General features: G+C 39.3%; 1 protein-coding gene across 2 annotated transcripts in view; it reads right to left on the bottom strand.

The window, feature by feature from the left end:
• Positions 1-21,479, bottom strand: part of RBKS (ribokinase) — a 119,509-nt gene that overhangs the window by 70,585 nt on the left and 27,445 nt on the right. For both annotated transcript variants that reach the window (XM_011956296.1, XM_011956297.1), the window contains exons 2-5: positions 18,345-18,477; positions 7,704-7,767; positions 6,712-6,774; positions 2,745-2,909 (exon numbers count right to left, since the gene is read on the bottom strand). In XM_011956296.1, coding sequence (XP_011811686.1) covers positions 2,745-2,909; positions 6,712-6,774; positions 7,704-7,767; positions 18,345-18,477 — 425 coding nt within the window. The remainder of the gene's footprint in view (positions 1-2,744; positions 2,910-6,711; positions 6,775-7,703; positions 7,768-18,344; positions 18,478-21,479) is intronic.

Below are 21,479 nucleotides of genomic sequence, written 5' to 3'. Positions count from 1 at the left end.
CACACACACACACACACACACACACCCTCCTCATGGAATAGAATCTAAGCTGCATCTGGTTAGTATCTACCAAATAGGGACCAGCTGACTTGGCCAGAGAAAGCTGCCTGACTGGAGGACTTCTGGACAGATGAGTGTGTGTGCTTGTGTGCATGTATGTTTGTGTGTGTGTGTGTGCGTGCATGTGTGTGTTCTGTTGGGGTCACAGTGCTGAAAACACTTTAGAGCCTATTCTCTGTTTCTTGAGCAGAAAAACACATAAAGCTTAGGCCACGTGCTGGACACTGTTAACATTTATGGACTTGACTTTTCTAGAGATACTCTTCATAAAGGCTCAGTTTGTTGGAATCAATGGGTTGTGGCAGTTTGAAGTGCAGTTTAAACTAGGAGACAGAACTTGGGTCTTAGAGTCTGAAATCACGGTTTCCTTAAAGTGTGACATTGGTTGAACAAATGACTTAACTTCTCAGTCTCAGTCTTCTCACTGTTAATCTGAGAGAACACTACCTGCCATATCTTTGTCATAAGGTTTTTCTGACGATAAAATGTGTAAGAAAGTACTTCATAAGCTGTAAAGTACATATAAATGCATGGTATTACTATTTCTGGTATTATTATATAAGGAAGTTCACGCAGAATTAATAGTGAGGCATGCTGGCTCTTAGTAAAAGTGTGAAGTAGGCCAAGTGGTCTATGACCCACTGTTACCTACCCACCTTCCTGCTGTCCTGGGTCCTCCAGCTCCCAAATGGAAGAGCTATACGGAAGGGGATGGAGGGAGCCTTTCTGGACCCAACCCAATGACAGCCCCAGGGTAGGCTGCCTGCCCATCTGGATTACCTGTTCTCACCTATGAAAGGTTAGATCCTCAACTGTGGCTGCCATACCTTTCTCTCCTTCACAAGCTGGGTAGGTAACAGGCAACTAGACTAGGACAGAGGAAACAGTGATCTCTGAGCAGCAAGGGATAGTAGGAAAAAAAGAGAAGTTACACGAGCATATGCTTTGATCTATACAAAGAAAGACAAGAGCAGGAGCAGGGTGGCACCCTGTATTCACATCACACTGCTGAGATGGGCACAGTGCAGAGAATGCGTAACCATAAGCATCAGACTTTACCGTGACACTCCGAGAAAATGGAACCAAAGGGGTTTTGGCTTAGAATTCTTTCTGACAGCTTCAAGTCCATTAAAAATACACTAAATGTCAGTGAAAATTTACCACAGCATGTTATTTTGCCAAGAGGAAAATTTGTGAAATCAGGACGAACATTTAAAAATTCTCCACGAAGTCATTTCACTGACTTATTTTCCATTTATTTCTATGTAGAACACTGTACACTTCGGGAGAAATCACTTATATAAACACATACACACATACACACTGTTCTTTTTCTTTTTTCTTTTTAGTTTTGTATCTTGAGAAAAAGTCAACGTGGTTCTCTATTCTCTACTTTATTCTTAAAAAAATCACACAACTATTGCCACAATATCAAGAAGTCATCATGTTAGAGCGGCTACTATTTATTTTGATTTTTTTCACCAAATGATGCTTGATCAGAATATTATCCTAACTTTAAAGACAGAAGTGGATGGAAGAGAAAAAAATTGGGATTTACCACCATGTACTACACCATGCTTGGCATCATATTTTATTTTATTCTATCCTTAGAACAATTCTGCAGATGGAGTATTTCTACATGCATTTTACTGACAAGGCTCAGACAAATCAGGTAATTCTGCTAGTACCACGAGACTGACGGGGACAGAAATGGGATTCTAATTCAGAAGATGCTTTCCCCACTAGTCAGTGGTGAAAAAGAAGCAAACAAAGAAATTATCTTAAAAAGTCTGTTTTTGCTGGAGGCGAGAGAAGAGGAGTGAGTGGGAGAACAGATGAATCAAGATTAGCTATAGGTTGATAACTGGAAGCTGGGTGATGGATTTCATCGTACAATTCTGCTGCTTTTGTAGGTTTGAAAATTTCCAAAATCAGAGGTCAAACAAAAGAGGCAATGTCCATGGACACTGATAACATAGAAAATATTACATATAAACAATCTTTTGTTGTTTATTGAAAATGATAAAGTTTTATGAAAAGGAGAAAAAAATCTAATCTTCAATTCCTAGAGACGTTTGTCAAAAAGTAACTGGGCTGCTCCAGTTATTTTGTATGTATGTATGTATTTGTAGGTATTTGTAGGTATGTATTTGTATGTATGTATATATTTGTATGTATGACATGCAGCTTGACCTCTGCTTCTCAGAGTAGAAAACATTTCACCACCTAATGTGTACCTTGGACAAGCGGCTGCTTCAGGGATTCTTTTTTTTTTTTTTTTTTTTTTGCGATGGAGTCTCGCTCTTGTCACCTAGGCTGGAGTGCAGCAGTGCCATCTCAGCTCACTGCAACCTCCACCTCCTGGGTTCAAGCGATTCTTCTACCTCAGCCTCCTAAGCAGCTGGGATTATAGGAATTCTAATTCTACTTGTACCATTTCTGCCAACTACATTGAAGATTTATATGGAGGGATCTTGGAAATGCTACTCATGTTTTTTTTTAACCTTTTGTAAGGTTCTCTAACATTATCAAGAACCACAAGACTGTGAATCTCACAGATGGAAGAAAGAATATTTTACTACAGAAAGAGTATTGCTTTGCTTAACTTAAAATTAAGATGGCTAACTTTAATTAAGATGGCGATAGAAGCTTTTATAGAAACAATGACAAATTTGTATAATTACCTCCACTCCTGCGGGCCATTGTTAGGGCTTCCAAAGAAGTTGCTGGAGTTATTTCGAGCTGGCAGACCACGACTGTGGCTCTACTAATGACATTGGCTGCTGCCCTCAGGTCCTCCGTATTCAAAAGTAAATTTGCTCCAGCCACTATGACAATGATATTCTGGCCTATAAAGAAATTCTGCCTATTTATATTAAAACTAAACAAAGCCAAACAATGATATTCTGCAGTGTCATGAATACAATCACCCTTGTAAAGTCATTATACAAAATGTGTTGTAAGTATTAATTTTAACATTTCTAGGTTATTCAGCTTGAATTTTGAGTTCCAAATGTATCTTTTGTAATATCTCTGTAAGATTCACATTATTCTGATCACCTTAAGCAAAATCTTAAAAAGATTTTCCCAATATTCTTATATATAAAGAATATTAGTTGAGAAATGACATATAACATACTTTAAACATTTCTTCTACAGAAAATAGCTGGTGTATGTATGTGGTAAAGGTTCTGAATCCTAAATGACAGATGCCATAGAGACGAATATAAATAGGAATCAACTTGTATGACACTGTAGTACACAAGTAGTTCATGTGTACCCTATGGTATTCTAAAAAGTGATGCTGTCAATCAAAACACATTTTAAATATCTAACAGAGAGAAAATTGTACCAGATATAGAAGAGAGAGGGATACCTGGCTTATACTATAATGGATCAAATAGAAACAGAACTAAGGATTCTGATATATTCTTATTACTTGGACCTGCTGTCTCTAATCCCACCTGAATGAGGGAGGGGTGGTGGTGCATTTCATCTGTAAGGTGAACCCTTAAGAGCTGTGCTGTCCAATATGGTAGTCATGAGCACAAGCCCCACATGGCCATTGAACATTTGAAATGTGGATAGTCCTGGCTGGGCACAGTGGCTCATACCTATAATTTCTAGCACTTTGGGAGGCCGAGGTGGGCAGATCACTTGAGGTCAGGAGTTCAAGACCAGCCTGGTCAAATGGTGAAAACCCATCTCTACTAAAATTACAAAAATTAGCTGGGCGTGGTGGTATGTGCCTGCAGTCCCAGCTGCTCGGGAGCCTGAGGTGTGAGAATTGCTTGAACCTGGGAGGCAAAGGTAGCAGTGACCTGAGGTCACGTCGCTGTATTTCAGCCTGGGCAAGAGTGAGTGAGACTCTGTCTCAACAAAAAAAAAAAAAAAAAGAAAAAAAAAAGAAAAAAGAAATGTGGCTAGTCCACTCAGGTGTGCTTCAAGTAAAATACAAGTGGATTTCAAAGATAATAAGGTAAAATATCCATTCCTTCTTACCATTTTAAAAATTAAAAAAAAAGTAAGATAAATTTTTGGGTCTCCCTCTGTTGCCCAGGCTGGAGTGCAGTCGTGCAATCTTGGCTCACTGCAGTCTCCACCTCCTGGGTTCTTCAATCAACCCTCCCACCTAAGCCTCCTAAGTAGCTGGTATTGCAGGGGTGTGCCACCACGCCTGGCTAATGTTTTTTTGCATTTTTAGTAGAGACGGGGTTTCACTATGTTGGCCAGGTTAGTCTCGAACTCCTGACCTCATGTGATCCACCTGCCTTAGCCTCCCAAAGTGCTACGATTACAGGCATGAGCCACTGCGCCCAGCCAAGATAAATTTTTGATTACACACTGTAATGATAATATTTTGGACATATTGGGTTAAATATATTGCCTAAGTTAAATTTACCTGTTCCTTTTTACTTTTTAAAATGTGGCTACTAGACAATTTAAAATTCCACATGTGGCTTGCATTTTATTTTTATTGGACAACACTGATCTGGAGGAATGAGTTGTAGCAGGCATTTTCTGTGCTCCAGGCTGCTCGTGCTGATCTTGTATAGACATGACCTAAAATCACCTCTCAACAGAGAACAAATTCTATCCTATCATCTTACCAGAGACGTGTTTTTTGGCCACGAGGAAGACTTAATAAAGTGGGGATGGTTCAGCATAAACCTAACCTCAGTCCTGGAAAAATTCAAAGTACCTACTTGCTGAAAGACAGCATCTCTCCTTCATTTTCTTCAGTGACCTCATTTTCTCTGTTGGAGTCAACTGCTACTTCCATGTTGCTGTCTCCCAGATCCAAATTTTTGGCCTGGCCTTAGCTGCTGAGCAACAAGCCCAAGACTATAGCTTTCTGATGGACAATGCCATATGGCTAGCTTGTTCATGCCTCAAATTTAACTTGTCAAGACTAAACTTGCAAACTCACTCCTTCGTTTAAGGGAACTGATTGTCCCATCTCTGTGTATTTGTCTGAATTCTTTTGTTACCACCTATACTCTTGAGGGCATTACTGTACACTGTAAACCAGGCAAGGTCTACCAAATAGGCACTTGACACACACTATTACATTATATTTTTGCATGGAAAATGCAGATTTTGTTCATAAATAAGAAAGAGAACTTGAGGATATTCCTAGAACAACAACAACTACAAAATAGGTTTAAGACAAGGAATGAGCTGCTGTTGGCAGGAATAATTACTTAAAAGGTAGCTTAAATGAACACAGGCTTTCTATAGTTAGAATGAAAACTTTTATCTACTACCTTTAGGTGAAACATATCATTATTATTGCAACTTGGAATCACTAAAGTTGAGTTAAAAATACTGTACTTTCTGTGAGAAATGATCCTGCAAACTGCATTATAAATAAAAGACACATTGTGACAAATCCTAATTTAATAAAATGCACACTGTCCACAACACATGAGGCTCTGTCCTAGGTGCCCCACGAAATGCTTGGTCCTTCTGAATACTGATTCTGATTTTAAAAAATCTTATGTAGGTATTTTTATAATTAAAACAGTTGGCAGAAATTATGAAAACCTGACTTGAAGGTTGTTACTATTTTTTTTTTTTTTTGAGACAGAGTCTTGCTCTGTTGCCCAGGCTGGAGTGTAGTCACCAGATCTTGGCTCACTGCAACCTCCGCCTCGTTGAGTTCAAGCGATTCTCCTGCCTCAGTCTCCTGAGTAGCTGAGATTACAGGCATGTGCCACCAGGCCCGGCTAATTGTTTTTGCATTTTTTAGTAGAAACGGGGTTTCACCATGTTGGTCAGGCTGGTCTTGAACTCCTGACCTCAAATGATCCACCCGCCTTGGCCTCCCAAAGTGCTGAGATTATAGGCATAAGCCACCACGCTCAGCCACTGTTTTGATTCATTAATTCATTTATTCATTCACTCATTCATTTATCTATTTAGAGTCAGGGTCTCAGTCTATCATGCAGGCTGAAGTGCAGTGGTGGGACTGTGGCTCACTGCAGCCTTGAACTCCTGGCCTCAAGTGATCCTTCCACTTTAGCCTCTCAAAGCATTGGCATTACAGGTGTGAGCCACTGTGCCAGGCCCAATTACTATTTTAAAAGATACATGTATCAGCTATGGTAAAGCCTTGTGGCAGACTTACTTGTATATATAGACTTTTGCGATTTGATTGCTGTTGAAAGAACAGACAAAATTGAACACTAACGATAAGTTGGATGTAATTAGTTGCTGCCATTTGCTCAGAACACATTCTATAAATATGACTCATCAAACTTTTCTTTGCACCTATTTACATTTATTTACCTAGTGTAACTGAAATGACAGATGAATGCTTGACTGCTTTTAGAGACAAATGTCAATTATAAGTTCACCTGAAGGGTAATGGGGACATTACAGCCTATACATATTATTTTGAGGCAATTTCATATATATTGGAGAGACAATTTTGAAAATCGTCTGAAAATTGATCTAAACAATCAACGTGAGAAGTATAAATAAAGGGAAACACATTTACATTTGGATTGGAAAAACTATGTTTTAGGCCTTGAGTGGTGGCTATAGTAAGAGGTCCATAGGATTATGGTAAAAATTGATGATGCTTCTGATCTATCTCTGGAAATACACTGTCTTATGAAATGACACTCCAATATGCAAAACACTTACCTTCATTATTGACAATTATAGAAGCAGTTCCTGTAGCAGCATCTTTAGTCTGATATGTAAATTCTGAAAGAAAAAAGAAAATTACAATCACATGTATACAGACTGGCATGTATAATTTATTTTAACAATTTCAATACAACACTAATCCTTGGAAAAACTTTTTAACCTTTAACCATCTGGAATGATTAAAAAAAATAAGTAATTAGTGCTAATTTATACCCATCATCTATACAACAAGAAAAATAGACAGCTTTATATTTAGTTGCACCTTTTCTCTGCATTAGTAACAACCCACCAAACTGCTCCTACTTTCAAGTCCCCCCAATTATTCATAATTGTATACATATGCACTTTTCTAGACCAACACACTTATGTTCTTCATTGAAAGGAATGTCAGAGTTGAGATAAAAAGTAAAGGTCAAACCTATAAAATGAACTTGTTTGATTATTTTCATTCTCATAAGCTTGTTATTTCACCAAGAATCAAGGTCTAGCATATAAACAGAAATGTTGACCAGGCAGCCTTTGGTAGCAGCAAAGAGCCTCGAACTGGAGTCAGAAGATCTTTATTCTAGTCCTGGTTCTGGCTCCAACGAGCTGTGTGCTCTTGGAAAAATCACAGAACATCTCTGGCCTTTGGTTTTCTCTTCTGTGAAATAATGGTTTCAGTCTCTATGGCTTCTAATGATTGTTGCCAGCTGTAACGTTCTTAAAACACCTTTTGTGAATGCAGTATCTTTTTCTTTTTGTCATTTGTCACATATCCATGAGATGAAGGTTTGTAATCTCTTACCATTTTATTCCCATCTGGAGGAATGTACATGGAAGAATAAGCCAAAGGACATTCAAGCAAGAATGGACAAAGCTGTGTATAAAAATTCTCTGGCCACCAGGGGAAGGTCTAACAATTCTCCTCTAGATTCAATTTTTCTCATAACAAAATCACAGAAAAAAGCTATAAACACTAACTTTAAAAAAGATGGGAATTTTACCTGTAGAAATATCATTCTGTTTTAAGTTTTCTATATAATCATTGCCAAAAGAATCTTTGCCAACCTGTACCAAAGAAATAATGAATATTAGATCTTTTATAGTTAGTAAAATGCTACAATGTAGTTTTTAGAATACTTAGCATTTTAAAAGGGCATATCTGCACAGTACTTTACAAACATTAGCTAATTAATCTTAATATAAGATGCTAGACTTGATTGCAGCCCAAAGAATTGCTATATAATAATGTTTCACTTATATCCTACTTAAAATGTGAAGTATTTAATGAACGCCACTCATTAAGTCATTCTCATTTTGAGCTGTTCATGTGATAATTCCCACTGAGATGGAGTTGTCTACCATCATCAATCCTTAATATTTATGGACAATCTCAGCTGTTTGTACTTCATGGTAAATATGGGCATCTTTGTCATGACTTACCTGATGTTCCAGAATCTTTTTATCTTCTCCCTTGACACTGACATGTGGAGGCAAAGAAAAGGAAATTTTATAGGCCCTAGCTAACTTGAGTAACTTGGTATAATGGAGTTCTGTTTTTGCATCCCAGCATCTATTCTGTTAAAGGTATTTCAGTTTTTCCTTTGGACACCCATTTCTGTCCCATTCTATAGACAACAAGATTAGGTTGGCCAAGGGACCCAGGCCTGATTAAAAAGCATGTTCCCTGTAGTCCCAGCTACTCGGGAGGCTGAAGCAGGAGAACTGCTTGAACTTGGAGGCGGAGGTTGCAGTGAGCCGAGGTCACGCCACTGTACTACAGCCTGGACGACAGAGTGAGACTCTGTCTCAAAAAAAAAAAAAAAAAAGGTGTGTTCCACCACCCTGGTCACAGTGATGGGTTCATGAATGGGCATGTGACTTAAACCAGTCCAAAAAGACTCAATCCTGGGACTTTTATTGAAGCTACCAGGGAAGACAAGTTTTCTTCCCAGTAAGATTGCTGGCTATAAGAGAATGTAAGCTTGTAGTCACTGGGGCTCACCATGTGGAGACAGCTAGAAAGAAAACAGAGAAACATAACAGAAAGCAGGAAGGTGACAGACACAAACAGACACAGACTCCTAATAGCCTAATGGACCCCTAAGTCATCTGAAGCCAGCTCTACCACAGGGCTTTTCAGTTACATGAGGCAATACATTCTTTTTAAAAAATTTATTTATTTTTATTTGTTTGCTTAAGCTATTTTGAATTGAGTGTCTATTGTCTGTTACTAACAAAGTCCTGATTAGCTTCAGGCTGGGCGCAGTGGCTCACGCCTATAATCCCAACACTTTGGGTGGTCAAGGCAGACAGATCACTTGAGGTCAGGAGTTCGAGGCCAGCCTGGTCAACATGGTAAAACCCCGTCTCTACTAAAAATACAAAAATCAGCTGGGTGTGGTGGTGCATGCCTGTAGTCCCAGCTACTTGGGAGGCTGAGGTAGAAGTGCTTAAAGCCAGGAGGCAGAAGTTGCAGTAAGCTGAGACTGCGCCATTGCACTCCAGCCTGGGCGACAGAGTGAGACTCCATCTCAAAAAAAAAAAAAAAAAAAAAGGAAAAGAAAAAGCTAGTTAGTCCAGCGCCTAGTGTCACCCTGAACCACTGATCTATAATTTAAGTTGCTGTGTTTGTGCCTGGGTCCTGTGACCACATTCTTGCTTTGTGGTCCACTTTGGTAACTGGATCGCTCCCTGCTTCTGTCCGCACGAGTGTGTATCCTCTTCATCTGGTTAGCCCTCTAGCTCTTTCAGAACAGGTACTCTTCTCTGCCTGGCCAGCCATTTGCAGGGGCCAGAACTTTAGGTCTGTGGCTCAAAGCCAGAAAACTATGATTGCAAGGCCTTTGATACCAACTGCTGGCATCTTATCGACATCTCCCTACTGTCCGTTTCTGCAATCACTGTGCTAGTCAGGACACCCCTGTTATCTTCTCCCATACCTCTCCAATGCTAACCATTCGTCTGACTGCTATCTTGGCTGGACCTCGGCTCGAACTCTACGGTTGAATCTACAGCAGAGGCTGTAAATTGGTGGGCTGAAAGTTGAATCTGACTCCTAGATATGTTTTATTTGTCCTGCTACTGTTTTCTAAAAAGCAGACTTTATTTTTTATTTATTTGATTTTATTTTTGAGACGGAGTCTCTGTCGCCCAGGCTGGAGTGCAGTGGCACAATCTCAGCTCACTGCCAGCTCCACCTCCCGGGTTCACACCATTCTCTTGCCTCAGCCTCCCAAGTAGCTGAGACTACAGGCGCCCGCCACCACACCCGGCTAATTTTTTGTATTTTTTTAGTAGGGATGGGGTTTCACCATGTTAGCCAGGATGGTCTCGATCTGACCTTGTGATCCGCCCGCCTCGGCCTCCCAAAGTGCTGGGATTACAGGTGTGAGCCACTGTGCCCGGACAAAATAGACTTTATTTTAAAAACTAGTTTTAAGTGCTCAGCATAAGTGAGTAGAAAGCACAGAGTTCCCATATACTTTGTCTCTTTCTGCAACTAGTATCCCCCACTACTAACATCCTGCAACTAAGTGTACATTTGTTACAACTGATAAACCTAGATGACATATCATTATCACTCAAACTCCATAGTTTACATTAGGGTTCACTCTTGGTGTTGAATATTCTATAGGCTTTTACAAATGTAAAATGTCATATATCCACCATTATAGTACTATACACAATGGTTTCACTACCCTAAAAATCCTCTGTGCTCTGTGTGTTCATCCCTCTCTCCCCACTAGCCTCTGGCAAACACTAATCTTTTCATTGTCTCCACAGTTTTGCCTTTTCCAGAATATCATACAGTTGTAATTACACAGTATGTAGCCTTTTCAGACTGACTTCTTTTACTTAGTAATATGCAACTAAAGTTCCTCTGTGTCTTTTTGTGCCTTGATAGCTAATTTCTTTTTAAAGCTAAATAATATTCCAGCATCTGGATGTACCAGAGTTTATTTATCCATTTATCTACTGATGGATGTCTTCAAAGTTTGGGAAATTATGAATAAAGCTGCTATAAATATCTGTGTGCAGGTTTTGCTATAAATGCCCTGCTATTTTTGTTGTAATTTTAATTTATTTTAATTTTGTTTTAATTTTAATCAGTTCTCAATACTTAAATATTAGAAGACTTCACAAAAACAGACAGATGTCCAGGAGGTTCTGAAAATTCAGAGGTTCTAGTAACACTGCGTCCACTTTCCTGCAAGGCAAACCACCTGGAACTGAGAGGTGAGTGCCTTAAAGTGGGCATAGACTCTTGACTTCATCACAGACCGTATCTAGCCTACTGCAATTTCTGTTACCTGCTTGGCTCCTGTAGGCCTTTAGGCTTGCCACCTCTGAACTATACTTCTGAACTGAACTTCTATTTTTCTGTCCTGCCAGTGAGCACTACTTCAGTGGACTATGTCTCAATCCAGGCTTCAGTCACTCCTGGTGTGTTCCATTCTTCCACAGAAAATTGTTCCTTTCTGGATATATCAATAGAAAGAAACCTGTTTGCTTCCTTACCATAATTTCTGAGAACTTAGAAGTCCTCTGCCCTCTCCTCCACCAAATCAAACCTCACCTGTTTTTCAAGTATCAACTTAAGGTCTACCTTCCCTACGCTGGCCCTTATTAATCCTCTCATCTCCAGACCTCCTATGACATTCCTAATCAAGCCCATAGTTCAATATCATCTTATATTGTTGGCAATTTCATATTTGTTAGTCTAGCCTTCTTAAAAGCTTACTGGAGACTCTTTAGGATTTGATCACATCAGTTGCCCTTCTGTTCATTTCCCTGGGACCCATCTTGTAGTCATGTTCCATTCTTTTTTTTTTTTGAGACGGAGTTTCGCTTTTGTTGCCCAAGCTGGAGTGCAATGGTACAATCGTGGCTCATTGTAACCTCTGCCTCTTGGGTTCAAGTGGTTCTCCTGCCTCAGCCTCCTGAGTAGCTGGGATTACAGGTGTGCACCATCACACCCGGCTAATTTTTGTATTTTTAGTAGAAATGAGGTTTCACCATGTTAGCCAGGGTGGTCTCGAACTCCTGACCCCAGGTGATCTTCCTGTCTCAGCCTCCTAAAGTGCTGGGATTACAGGCATTAGCCACCACGCCCGGCTGTCATGTTCCATTCTTGAAGGAAAATGACTACAAGCACTCAAACTATTCTAGAATGGTTCCATACAAGGTTTTATTTTCAACAGCCTCCTTGAAGGCACTCTCACACTCTTTTGGCTGTAGCAGTGAAATACTTTTGGGCAGAAAGATTCTTGAAAACCCGCATAGTCTGAAATAGCCTGTCTGTGTGAGCTTGTTCCACATGAAGGAAGCCAGGTCAAGAGCAACTATGGACAAGCACTTGCACATAAGCCAAAAGGGAACTCTCAGAACTCAATATGCTCTTTGGAAATCCCAGGCTCAGATCTGCCCTGAATATTGTAGAGTAGTGCCATCCGACAGAACTTTCTGCAATGATGAAATGTTCTATATCTGTGCTGTTCAATACAGAAAATGTTTTCTATTTGTTCTGCCCAGTACAGACACTCAAAATACAGACTGTGTGACTGAGGAATTCAATTTTTAACTTTGATTACATTTAAATCTAAATATCCGCAAGTGGCTAGTGGCTTCTGTATTTGACAATGCAGCAAGGGTCATGGAAAGCAAAAGGGCTGGGTATATGACGAACAAGAGCATTTCTTCAGCTAAAGGTGTTGAGATGCTTCTTTCACTCTTATCACTGGGAGGGCTCCTTCTGCACTGAAGGAGAGCTTTGGCAGGGCTTCCAGAGTCCAGAACTATGACCTGAAGCTAAGGAGGGCAGCTTCAGTCGTAGCACCATAACTTCTATTTTGCAAAATGATTGAGGAATGCTTGTTTAGGTTGCTTGGAATCCTCAAATGGCAGAAACCATCTAGTAATTCTACTCTTCAACATACATTTGGGGTGAATAAAACATAGATCAAAATATCCTATCCAAGGCCACATGAAATTGAATATTCTACTCAAGAAGCTATCACATATATTAAAACAGGTTACCAATTTCAAAGCATTAGAATACAGAAAATAGGTTTAACACTGAAACTAAGACGAATATAATTTAATCTTTGCAACTGAAGACATTTTGTGGCTTTTCAGTGCCTGAGGGTTATAATGAACAGCTGGTTGAGGAGACTAAGTTGCGTTTGTTGTCATACAAAACCCAGCTGTTACGTTTTTGAATAAATCCTTCAAATTAACTTACAACTTGTCATTCGTGGCCTTCTAACAAAATACATAAGAAGAATCTATAAAATCTCAGTTATTTAAGCTTGCTGGTTGTTTAAATCCTAGATAAAGGGGTGTTTACCTTAATAATGGCGTTTAGGCTAGGCATGGTGGTTTATGCTGCAATCCTAGCATTTTGGGAGGCTGAGGTGGTAGGACTGCTTAAGGACAGGAGTTCGAGACCAGCCTCAGCAACACAGCAAGACCCCATCTCTACAAAAAATTAAAAAATTAGCTGGGTGTGGTGCTGCATGCCTGTAGCCTCAGCTACTCTGGAGGCTGAGGTGGGAGGATCGCTTGAGCCCAGGAGTTTGAGGCTGCAGTGAGTTGTGACTACAGCATAATACTACAGCCTAGGTAACCTGTAGTTACCTAGGCTGAAAAATGGCCTTTGGGCATGGTGGTGCACACCTATAATCCCAGCACTTTGGGAGGCCAAGGCAGGCTGACTGCTTGAGCTCAGAAGTTTGAGACCAGCCTGGGCAACATGGTGAAACCTTGTCTCTACAAAAAATACAAAAATTAGCTGGGTATGGTGGCATGTGCCTGTACTTACAGCTACTTGGGAGGCTGAGGCGGGAGGATCACCTGAGCCTGGGGAGGTTGAGGCTGCAGTGAGCCCAGATTGCACCACTGCACTCTAGCCTGGGCAACAGAGTGAGATCCTGTCTCAGAAAAAAATGAAGACCTTTAATACACAAAGTTAATGCTATAATCACATTAGGCCTGATTATATAAGAGTGGTGATAGGTTTGAGATAATCCAGTTATTTTCTCTCATTTCTACCATTTCTTCTTATATAAGGTGTATATTATTTGCTTGGTTATAGGATCATTTGTTTGAACACATGGCTGAGCATTCCAATCAACATAGCCAACTACTTTTAGCTAGCTGTCTTTCAACAGAGTTCAGGAAAGGACAGATTTCACCTCATTATATATTACCTGGAAAGACCTGGTGACTAATTTTTGATCTCTGAAAATGAAAATCTCAATGCATGATTAGATGATTCTCCCACAGTAATCTAGCACAGAAGGTACTTTTTAGTTAAGGTGATGGATACTCTAATGCACTGCTTTTCAAGCTATCCATGGAGAAACATTGGCCTTGTTTTCCTTTTCTTGCTTTCAACCCATTGTGGACTATTTTATAAAATACAATAACAAGGAGATGAAAACAAAAAAGAGTCATACAAACTACAAAGCCTAATTTATTATTACTATTATATTCAACAGCTATAAAGTTACTCTGTCAAATTGCTATAAATGATCCTAACTGCTTACTCTCAATTCCTGTACTGTTTGGACTAGTGACAATCTGCATGCAGCCTGGCACGAGCCTGAGGACTGGACTTTGAACAACACCGCCTTAATATACTGAGTTAGGAGGCCAGCAGGTCTTACCTTCCGGTTGGACCCTGCTGGTGGAAGCAGGATCTGGTCAAAACATGGTGCAATGAAGAAGTTGGCTGAAATGGAGGAAAGTGACCTCTAGTTGCTCTCACTGCTCATTAGCACAAGATGCTCCTACTGGACCCAGGATAGTTTACAAATGCCATGGCAATGGCCCAGAAGTTACCTTATATAGTTCTGAAAATTCCCCTTCTGCATAACCCACCTCTTAATTAGCATATAATTTAAAGTACATGTAAATATAGTTGCTAACAGTCCATACACTATCCTCTGGGCACCCAGCCTATGGGTTAGCTGTGTAGCACTGGTTCAATCAAAGTTGCTTTTTTTTTATCCTTGGCTCACTCTTAAATTCTTGCCTGGGTAAAGCCAAGAAGACTCCCTGGCTAAGCCCACCAGGGCAGCCTGCATCAGTATCACCTCTGTCACAAAACTTCATGCTTGATGGTTCTGAAGGGAGAACAGATAGCTACCTGTATTAGTTTGATAGTCTCATATTTGAAGGAAGTAAGACAGGGTATTTTCTTGAAGGTGTTTCCAGTTTGCTGATTCCTGACCTGGGTCATTTAGGTTCATACCTACTCATGGTTTCTGTGCTCATATTGGGCCACTGCATCTTGAGTTCCTTACTTGACCACGGTCCTCTCCTGAACTGCCAATTTTTTTTTTTTTGTGAGATGGAGTCTCGCTCTGTCGCCCGGGCTGGAGTGCAGTGGCCGGATCTCAGCTCACTGCAAGCTCCACCTCCCGGGTTTACGCCATTCTCCTGCCTCAGCCTCCCGAGTAGCTGGGACTACACTACAGGCACCCGCCACCACGCCCGGCTAGTTTTTTTTTTGTTTTTTTTTTTTAGTAGAGACGGGGTTTCACCGTGTTAGCCAGGATGGTCTCGATCTCCTGACCTCGTGATCCACCCGTCTCGGCCTCCCAAAGTGCTGGGATTGCAGGCTTGAGCCACCGCGCCCGGCCTGAACTGCCAATTTTTGATGTTTAGGAATAACTTCCTCCTCTTAACATTTGGCTTCGATGGAATGAAGCAGGAAACACTTAACTCAGGTGAAGTCTTAAGAAAGATGTCCTAATAGTCTCTTTGCCCTGGAAGACTTTCATATTATACAGTATCTGCTGGGATTTTAAATCTGAAAATACCATCTCCATTTATCACTAGACTGTAGCTTTGGTCCATGACTCAGTTAAAAACTGACTAAATAACTTTTAAGTACTTGAAATGTTTCATTATACATGTATCACTGTATAAATATTGAGGTAACTCGTTTAATATTCTTTGTCACAATATCTTAACAAATATTTCTCCCTAGCTCAATATAAGAAGTTTGTTTGGGCCATCAGTCTTACTTCGAAAGAGCTTGAAGTTTAGTTTGTTATAGGTAGTAAGAGGTAAATAAATCTTGCTGAGAAAGCCATAGAAAATTTTTACCTGTTTTTCTTTTCCTCCATCTGTTCATTTTTATCTTGATAAATTTCATGGTTTTGGTTTCTACTTAGAACTTGTCATCTTTAAAAAAACTGCTATAAAGCAAGTTTGACTAATTTGCTTAATAAAAATGTATTTCACAATGGATAAAATATGATTAATGGACAGATAATAACTTCTATTATAAAAATATATTATTTTCTTTTTAAGAAGTCTAAGAATATTGTGCAATTTGCTTAAACTTTTAAATAATTCCATGTCTAAAGGTCCCGGGTTATCTAACCAAAGTTATCCTGGATAGGTTGTAGCTGCAGTCATGTTTTTTGATCCTCTGCTATGCAGACACAGGCTAAAATCCACTGTGGTGCTAAACATTAGATGACTAAATCAGGGGCATGGTAGATATATAGAACTTTCAAAACTGTACAGATGCTAACATAAACCGTCATACATAAATAGTACTTTTGCTTTAATCAACCTCCTAACTGGAATATTTCCCAAAATATAGACCCTTGCTTCTATTCCTTTCCCATCCACTCACATGGTTTTAGGCTTCATTTCCCAAGTTCAGTTCCATAATTCAAATATTTCTCTTTGTCATTTCTTTCTTTGCCTCAAATTCAACAGACCTAAAATAAAATCAATTTCATAATCTTAGGATTGGAAGAGATCCCAGGGGACATCCAATCTTGACTTTAATGGCTACATAAATAGCTTCTATAAAGCTTCCAGGAGGGAGGGGTTCTCTAATCTCTCCTTTAACATCTCCAGCTCTAGGAACTCCCCTCTTTCAGGAAGCCATTTTGGGTACATAGCTTCCAACGCCAATTCTACGTCCAGGTTTTCCTACACAGGAAATTGTATCATCCTCTTTCCAGTTCCCAGGTCCTCTTAATTAAGTCAGCACCATCTGGTCACTCTCCAAACCTTCTACAGCTAATCAGGTAAGAGATGGGTCAGGCCTAAGTTTTTAATCAGCCCCCTCTCACAGCCCCATAATTCCTGGGACATAATTAGTTGCTGATTAATTACAATGATATTTTAAATCTATCAAGAGCTCAATCTTAGCGAAAGAGGGTTTCTTACTTTGAATTTTATGCTTCACGTGACGTTTTTGACCCAATAGCCATGTGAAAATTATGTTAATCATAGGTTAGAAATAAAATTACAGTTCACTAGCAGATGAAGTGATAATTGTATAGTTTATACATCATTTAAAACTCCTGTGGAGAGAAAAGTGCTGACTGCAATGAAAAATGACATTTTGAGAATTTTTGGTAAAATCTATATAGTTCATAGGAGAAAGCTCATTTTTTTAAGTTCCTTGTATTTTTCTTGCCCTTTAATAATGTGCAGACCCAGCCTGGCTTTCCCTAAAAATCAAACAAACACAATCATCTACCTTTCCTGTTATACTAATGCTATAATGCTAGCACCTTAAAATTTCATGAAAAATGAAAAATGTAAACTTTTGGCAGCCCATTTAATTTATTTTCAAATTATTTCAGTAGCATGGATAAAAATAGGAATACTGGATGTTGCAATATCATATTTCTACATACATGAAAACAAAACAATGCCAAAAGATCAGTTATGTGCAGTTCATTAAGGCCAAGATTCTTTTCAGATCTAAGATGCAGCATTAGAAGAAAACGACTTAGAGATGAGTAAATCACCAGTTATTACACGAAGTTTCCAAAAGCTGTGTTGCTGCAGTGAAACCTGCTAAAAACAGGATGACTCATGCTGTTGTTTAGAAGCTGGATGACAGAAACCCACTGGAGTAGGCTAATTTCCCTCACTTCTCACACCCCAGTTATAAACTCATTACATTCAGGGAATGTAGCATTAAGTTATTTGAGAACTGCTACTTCCCAGAGGATGTAATGAGGTAGACATTAATATAAAGGACAAGGGAGACTACTCTCTCTTATTTAGATCTTTAAAAACAATACACTTCCATAAGAACTGAAAGCAGGTATTCAAGTAGACGTATATGCATGTTGGTAGCAACGCTATTCATAAGAGTCAAAAGGTGGAAACAGCCCAAGCATCCATCAATCCATTCATTGATGAACAAAAAAATTGTGGTACATCCATACAACGGAATATTATTCAATCATAAAAAAGAAGGAAATACTGATATATGCTACAATGTTGTACTTCAAAAACAGTATGCTAAGTGAAAGAAGCCAGGTACAAAATGTCACATAATATATATTCCATTTATATGAAATGTCCAGAACAGATAAATCCATAGAGACAGAATGAAGACTGGTGGTTGCCAGGGCCTTAAAGGGAAGACAGAATGAGGAGGAACTGCTTAAGGGGTAAGGGATTCTGTTTTGGAATGATAGTAAAGTTCTGCAACAAGCTAGAAGTGGTGGTTGAATGTATTAAATGCCACTCTACGTTTTATAAGCCGCTGAATTGTTCACCTTAAAATGGTTGAAAAAAATAAAAACAATGAACTCCAGTCTTAAAACCAGATTCTTACCTCTAGAATCCTCTCCACTATACTTTATACTTACCTTGCACACCATGGACGTCGTTGCTCCAAGTCGAGCAGCTTGGACACACTGGTTGGCACCTTTCCCTCCAAAGCCAATAAAAAACTTATGTCCATGGATGGTTTCTCCAGTTTTTGGCAAACGAGAAGTAAGACTATTGTAATTTAAAAAGAGAAGAAAAAAGGCATATTGGTAACTGTAACCAATTTAAGTTCTTTAGAAGAGAGGGAAGGCTATATGATAGAGCTCTAAATAGTCTTAACACTTAGAATTACGAGCAGAAGCAAGGAAGATTGTCTCTTCCTTTAGGATGACATTTAGTAGTTTGCATCATTATCAAGAATGAGTCTCTTTGACAGGATTCCTCTCTGTCTCCTAGAGCCCACTACTGCATCAGGTTTATTCATGAATACCTTTCCTTCATATTCCCTTTCCTAATGCCAGCACAGAACTTTATTCACAGTGGGATTTAATAAATGGGATGAAATTAATGTATATTTCTATATGGATTTATCTGGTTACTTTAACAAGAAGCAGGAACTGTATCAGGATTCTGATAATCAAGTACAGGACCTAAGGAGAGAGGGAAGTTACAATTCCAGGTACTAAAGAATCTTTTTTGTTTACTAAGCGGTAGAGTAAGAGTGGGGTGTTCAGACAGCAGGATCAGGTTTTAGTCTTAGGCCATCCTGCATACCGCATCATTTCATGCGTTCACTCAAAAAGAGCATCTATTTTAAAAAAGGAACCCTAAAGAGCTAAGTTATTTTTAAATTTTTATTATGGAAGATTTCAAACCTATAAAAGTAGAGAAAGCAGCATATTGACTTCCCTTACCCTCATTCACCTATCATCCAGATTTAATAATTTAATAATTATCATCTCATAGCCAATCTTGTTTGAGTCAATACCTTCATCAGTTTCTCCAAGAGATAAGAATTTTTACCATAATGCTATTATTGCCTAATGATGATAGTATTAAGTGAGGCAAAAATAATAAAAGGTTTGATCCAGGGTATGATTTTTATATTTCATATTATTAAAGATGGAAGGTATGAGGAAATAAAATATTTGAAGGATGGAAGGAAATGACTGACTTTAAAATGAAAGAGGCGTTCTGGGGAGTTCTAGGGCAAGTGAAGAAGATGGGCGCAGGTGGCATGAATATTGGCTAGTTGGCCACAAAGAAGTGGGCCAAGGGCCAGAGGGAGAGATACAAAGAGGGTAGGTGTGACCATAAAAGGTTAATTAGCTTTAGATAGGAAAGAAAGGTAAAGAGGTAAGTTCACAATAGTAAGGCCACTGAGAACCTATGCTGCTTTTACAGGTTAGAAATCTATATTAATTTCTCACATAGATTGTGATCTACCTGAAGCCAGTATCTTATATTAGAACAAAGCAATGCCAATTCTTATAGGTCCCTAACAGCCAGTTTGCAAGGGGATGACTTATAACTGATGCTAAGAACACACAATTGTTTCAATAAAGACCAAGCTCAACCTGTTAACCTCCCTTATATAGCTCTAAAAGTGTCAATAAATTGAGCTGAACTACTCCATTCCCTTGCAGTACACTGTCAAATATGGTCGAGATTCAAAAGAGCCTCATCAATAATTTGAAAACATCCCACTCCTCCCCTTTAAATTCTATTTTTATCTTGGATTCTAAATGCATTTATAGTACTGATGAAAAAAATATACATCTAGAAGGTTCACTTCTGAAAAAGGTACTCAATCAAGAGAAAAATGGTTTTAATGTAATGTTATTATCCTGTCATTTAATTTAGCAATGACAAGTGATGATGAGATTTTGATTTGCATTAGAAATCTTAAACATTTTAGGATTCTGTTATGAACAGGCAATGATGAGTAATCTGTGTGATTGAGTAACTATGTGAATTCTTGGCTTACTGATGCTGCTACAAACAACACTCATAGCAACCTTAAAAAGAAAAAATATCCCATGTGGCTAAAAACAGGCCAAATAACTTGATTAGTAAGACTGTCACTAAAGAAACTTACGATTTCCACTATATTTATACTTAGATCTGGGTTACAAGTCACTGGTTTGAATCAAGTGTAATTTTTATTATCGACTGTGAGAATTCATTTAAAAATCACCAGATGATTACTGGGATGCATATGTATGTGGGGGAAGGGCAAAAGCATGGGTACAGTAGGTGTGTTTGAGGTGGGAGCAGATGGCTGGGATTTAAACTCATTTCTAAACAACTTCTATTAACACAAGCACTGTATTAATTCAGTGATCACTGAAATTCTTCACTCTTTTGGTATTTTGCTAATTTCTCCTCTTTTTCTTCTGCATCCTTCCCCTACTCTTGTCTTTCTTCCCTCAACTGTAGGCTTTCCCTGTATGAGGACAGGGACCAAGTATGTCATGTTCTCCATTTTATGCAACGTGTCTGTCACTTGACAAGAGGTTAACAGATATTTGCTAATTGAACAGATTTTTGTAAGACTCTCCCTTTGTCTCTCCCTCTCTCTCTTCTTTTTTTTTTTTTTTCAAACGGAGTCTCTCTCTGTCACCAAGGCTGGCGTACAGTGGCACAATCTCGGCTCACTGCAACCTCCACCTCCTCGGTTCAAGTAATTCTCCCGCCTGATTCTCCTGCCTCAGCCTCGCGAGTAGCTGGGATTACAGGGATGCGCCATCAGGCAAGGCTAATTTTTGTATTTTGGGTAGAAAGGGGGTTTCACCATGTTGGCCAGGCTGGTCTCGAACTTCTGGCCTCAAGTGATCTACCTGCCTTACCCTCCCAAAGTGCTGCGGTTACAGGCATGAGCCACAGCACCCAGCCTCCCTCGGTCTCTTTTCTGTGTCTCCCCAATATAGCATCTATTCCTGTTCTGAAATGAGGATGTGGAGGTGTTGATTAGGGAAGCAGGGGGAGACTGGAAGGGATGACTGGGCAACTGTCTGACAATGACAACTTCATATTTTACCAGATCTTGCCCATTGCATTCCCAGTATCAGCAGCATTTCTCTTCCATAAGCAAGAACTGTAACTAGAAGTGATACATTCATGCAGTAATTCAACAAACGTTAATCATTGTGTCCTGATGTACCTCCAAGGCAAAATCAACTTGTTGACAATGGCATTAAACCTAACCCTGATGCAAGTAATACATGAATGAA

The sequence above is a fragment of the Colobus angolensis genome, unplaced genomic scaffold, assembly GCF_000951035.1.
Source record: "Colobus angolensis palliatus isolate OR3802 unplaced genomic scaffold, Cang.pa_1.0 Scaffold413, whole genome shotgun sequence".
Taxonomy (NCBI): domain Eukaryota; kingdom Metazoa; phylum Chordata; class Mammalia; order Primates; family Cercopithecidae; genus Colobus; species Colobus angolensis.
This window is presented reverse-complemented; position numbering and strand designations above follow the sequence as displayed.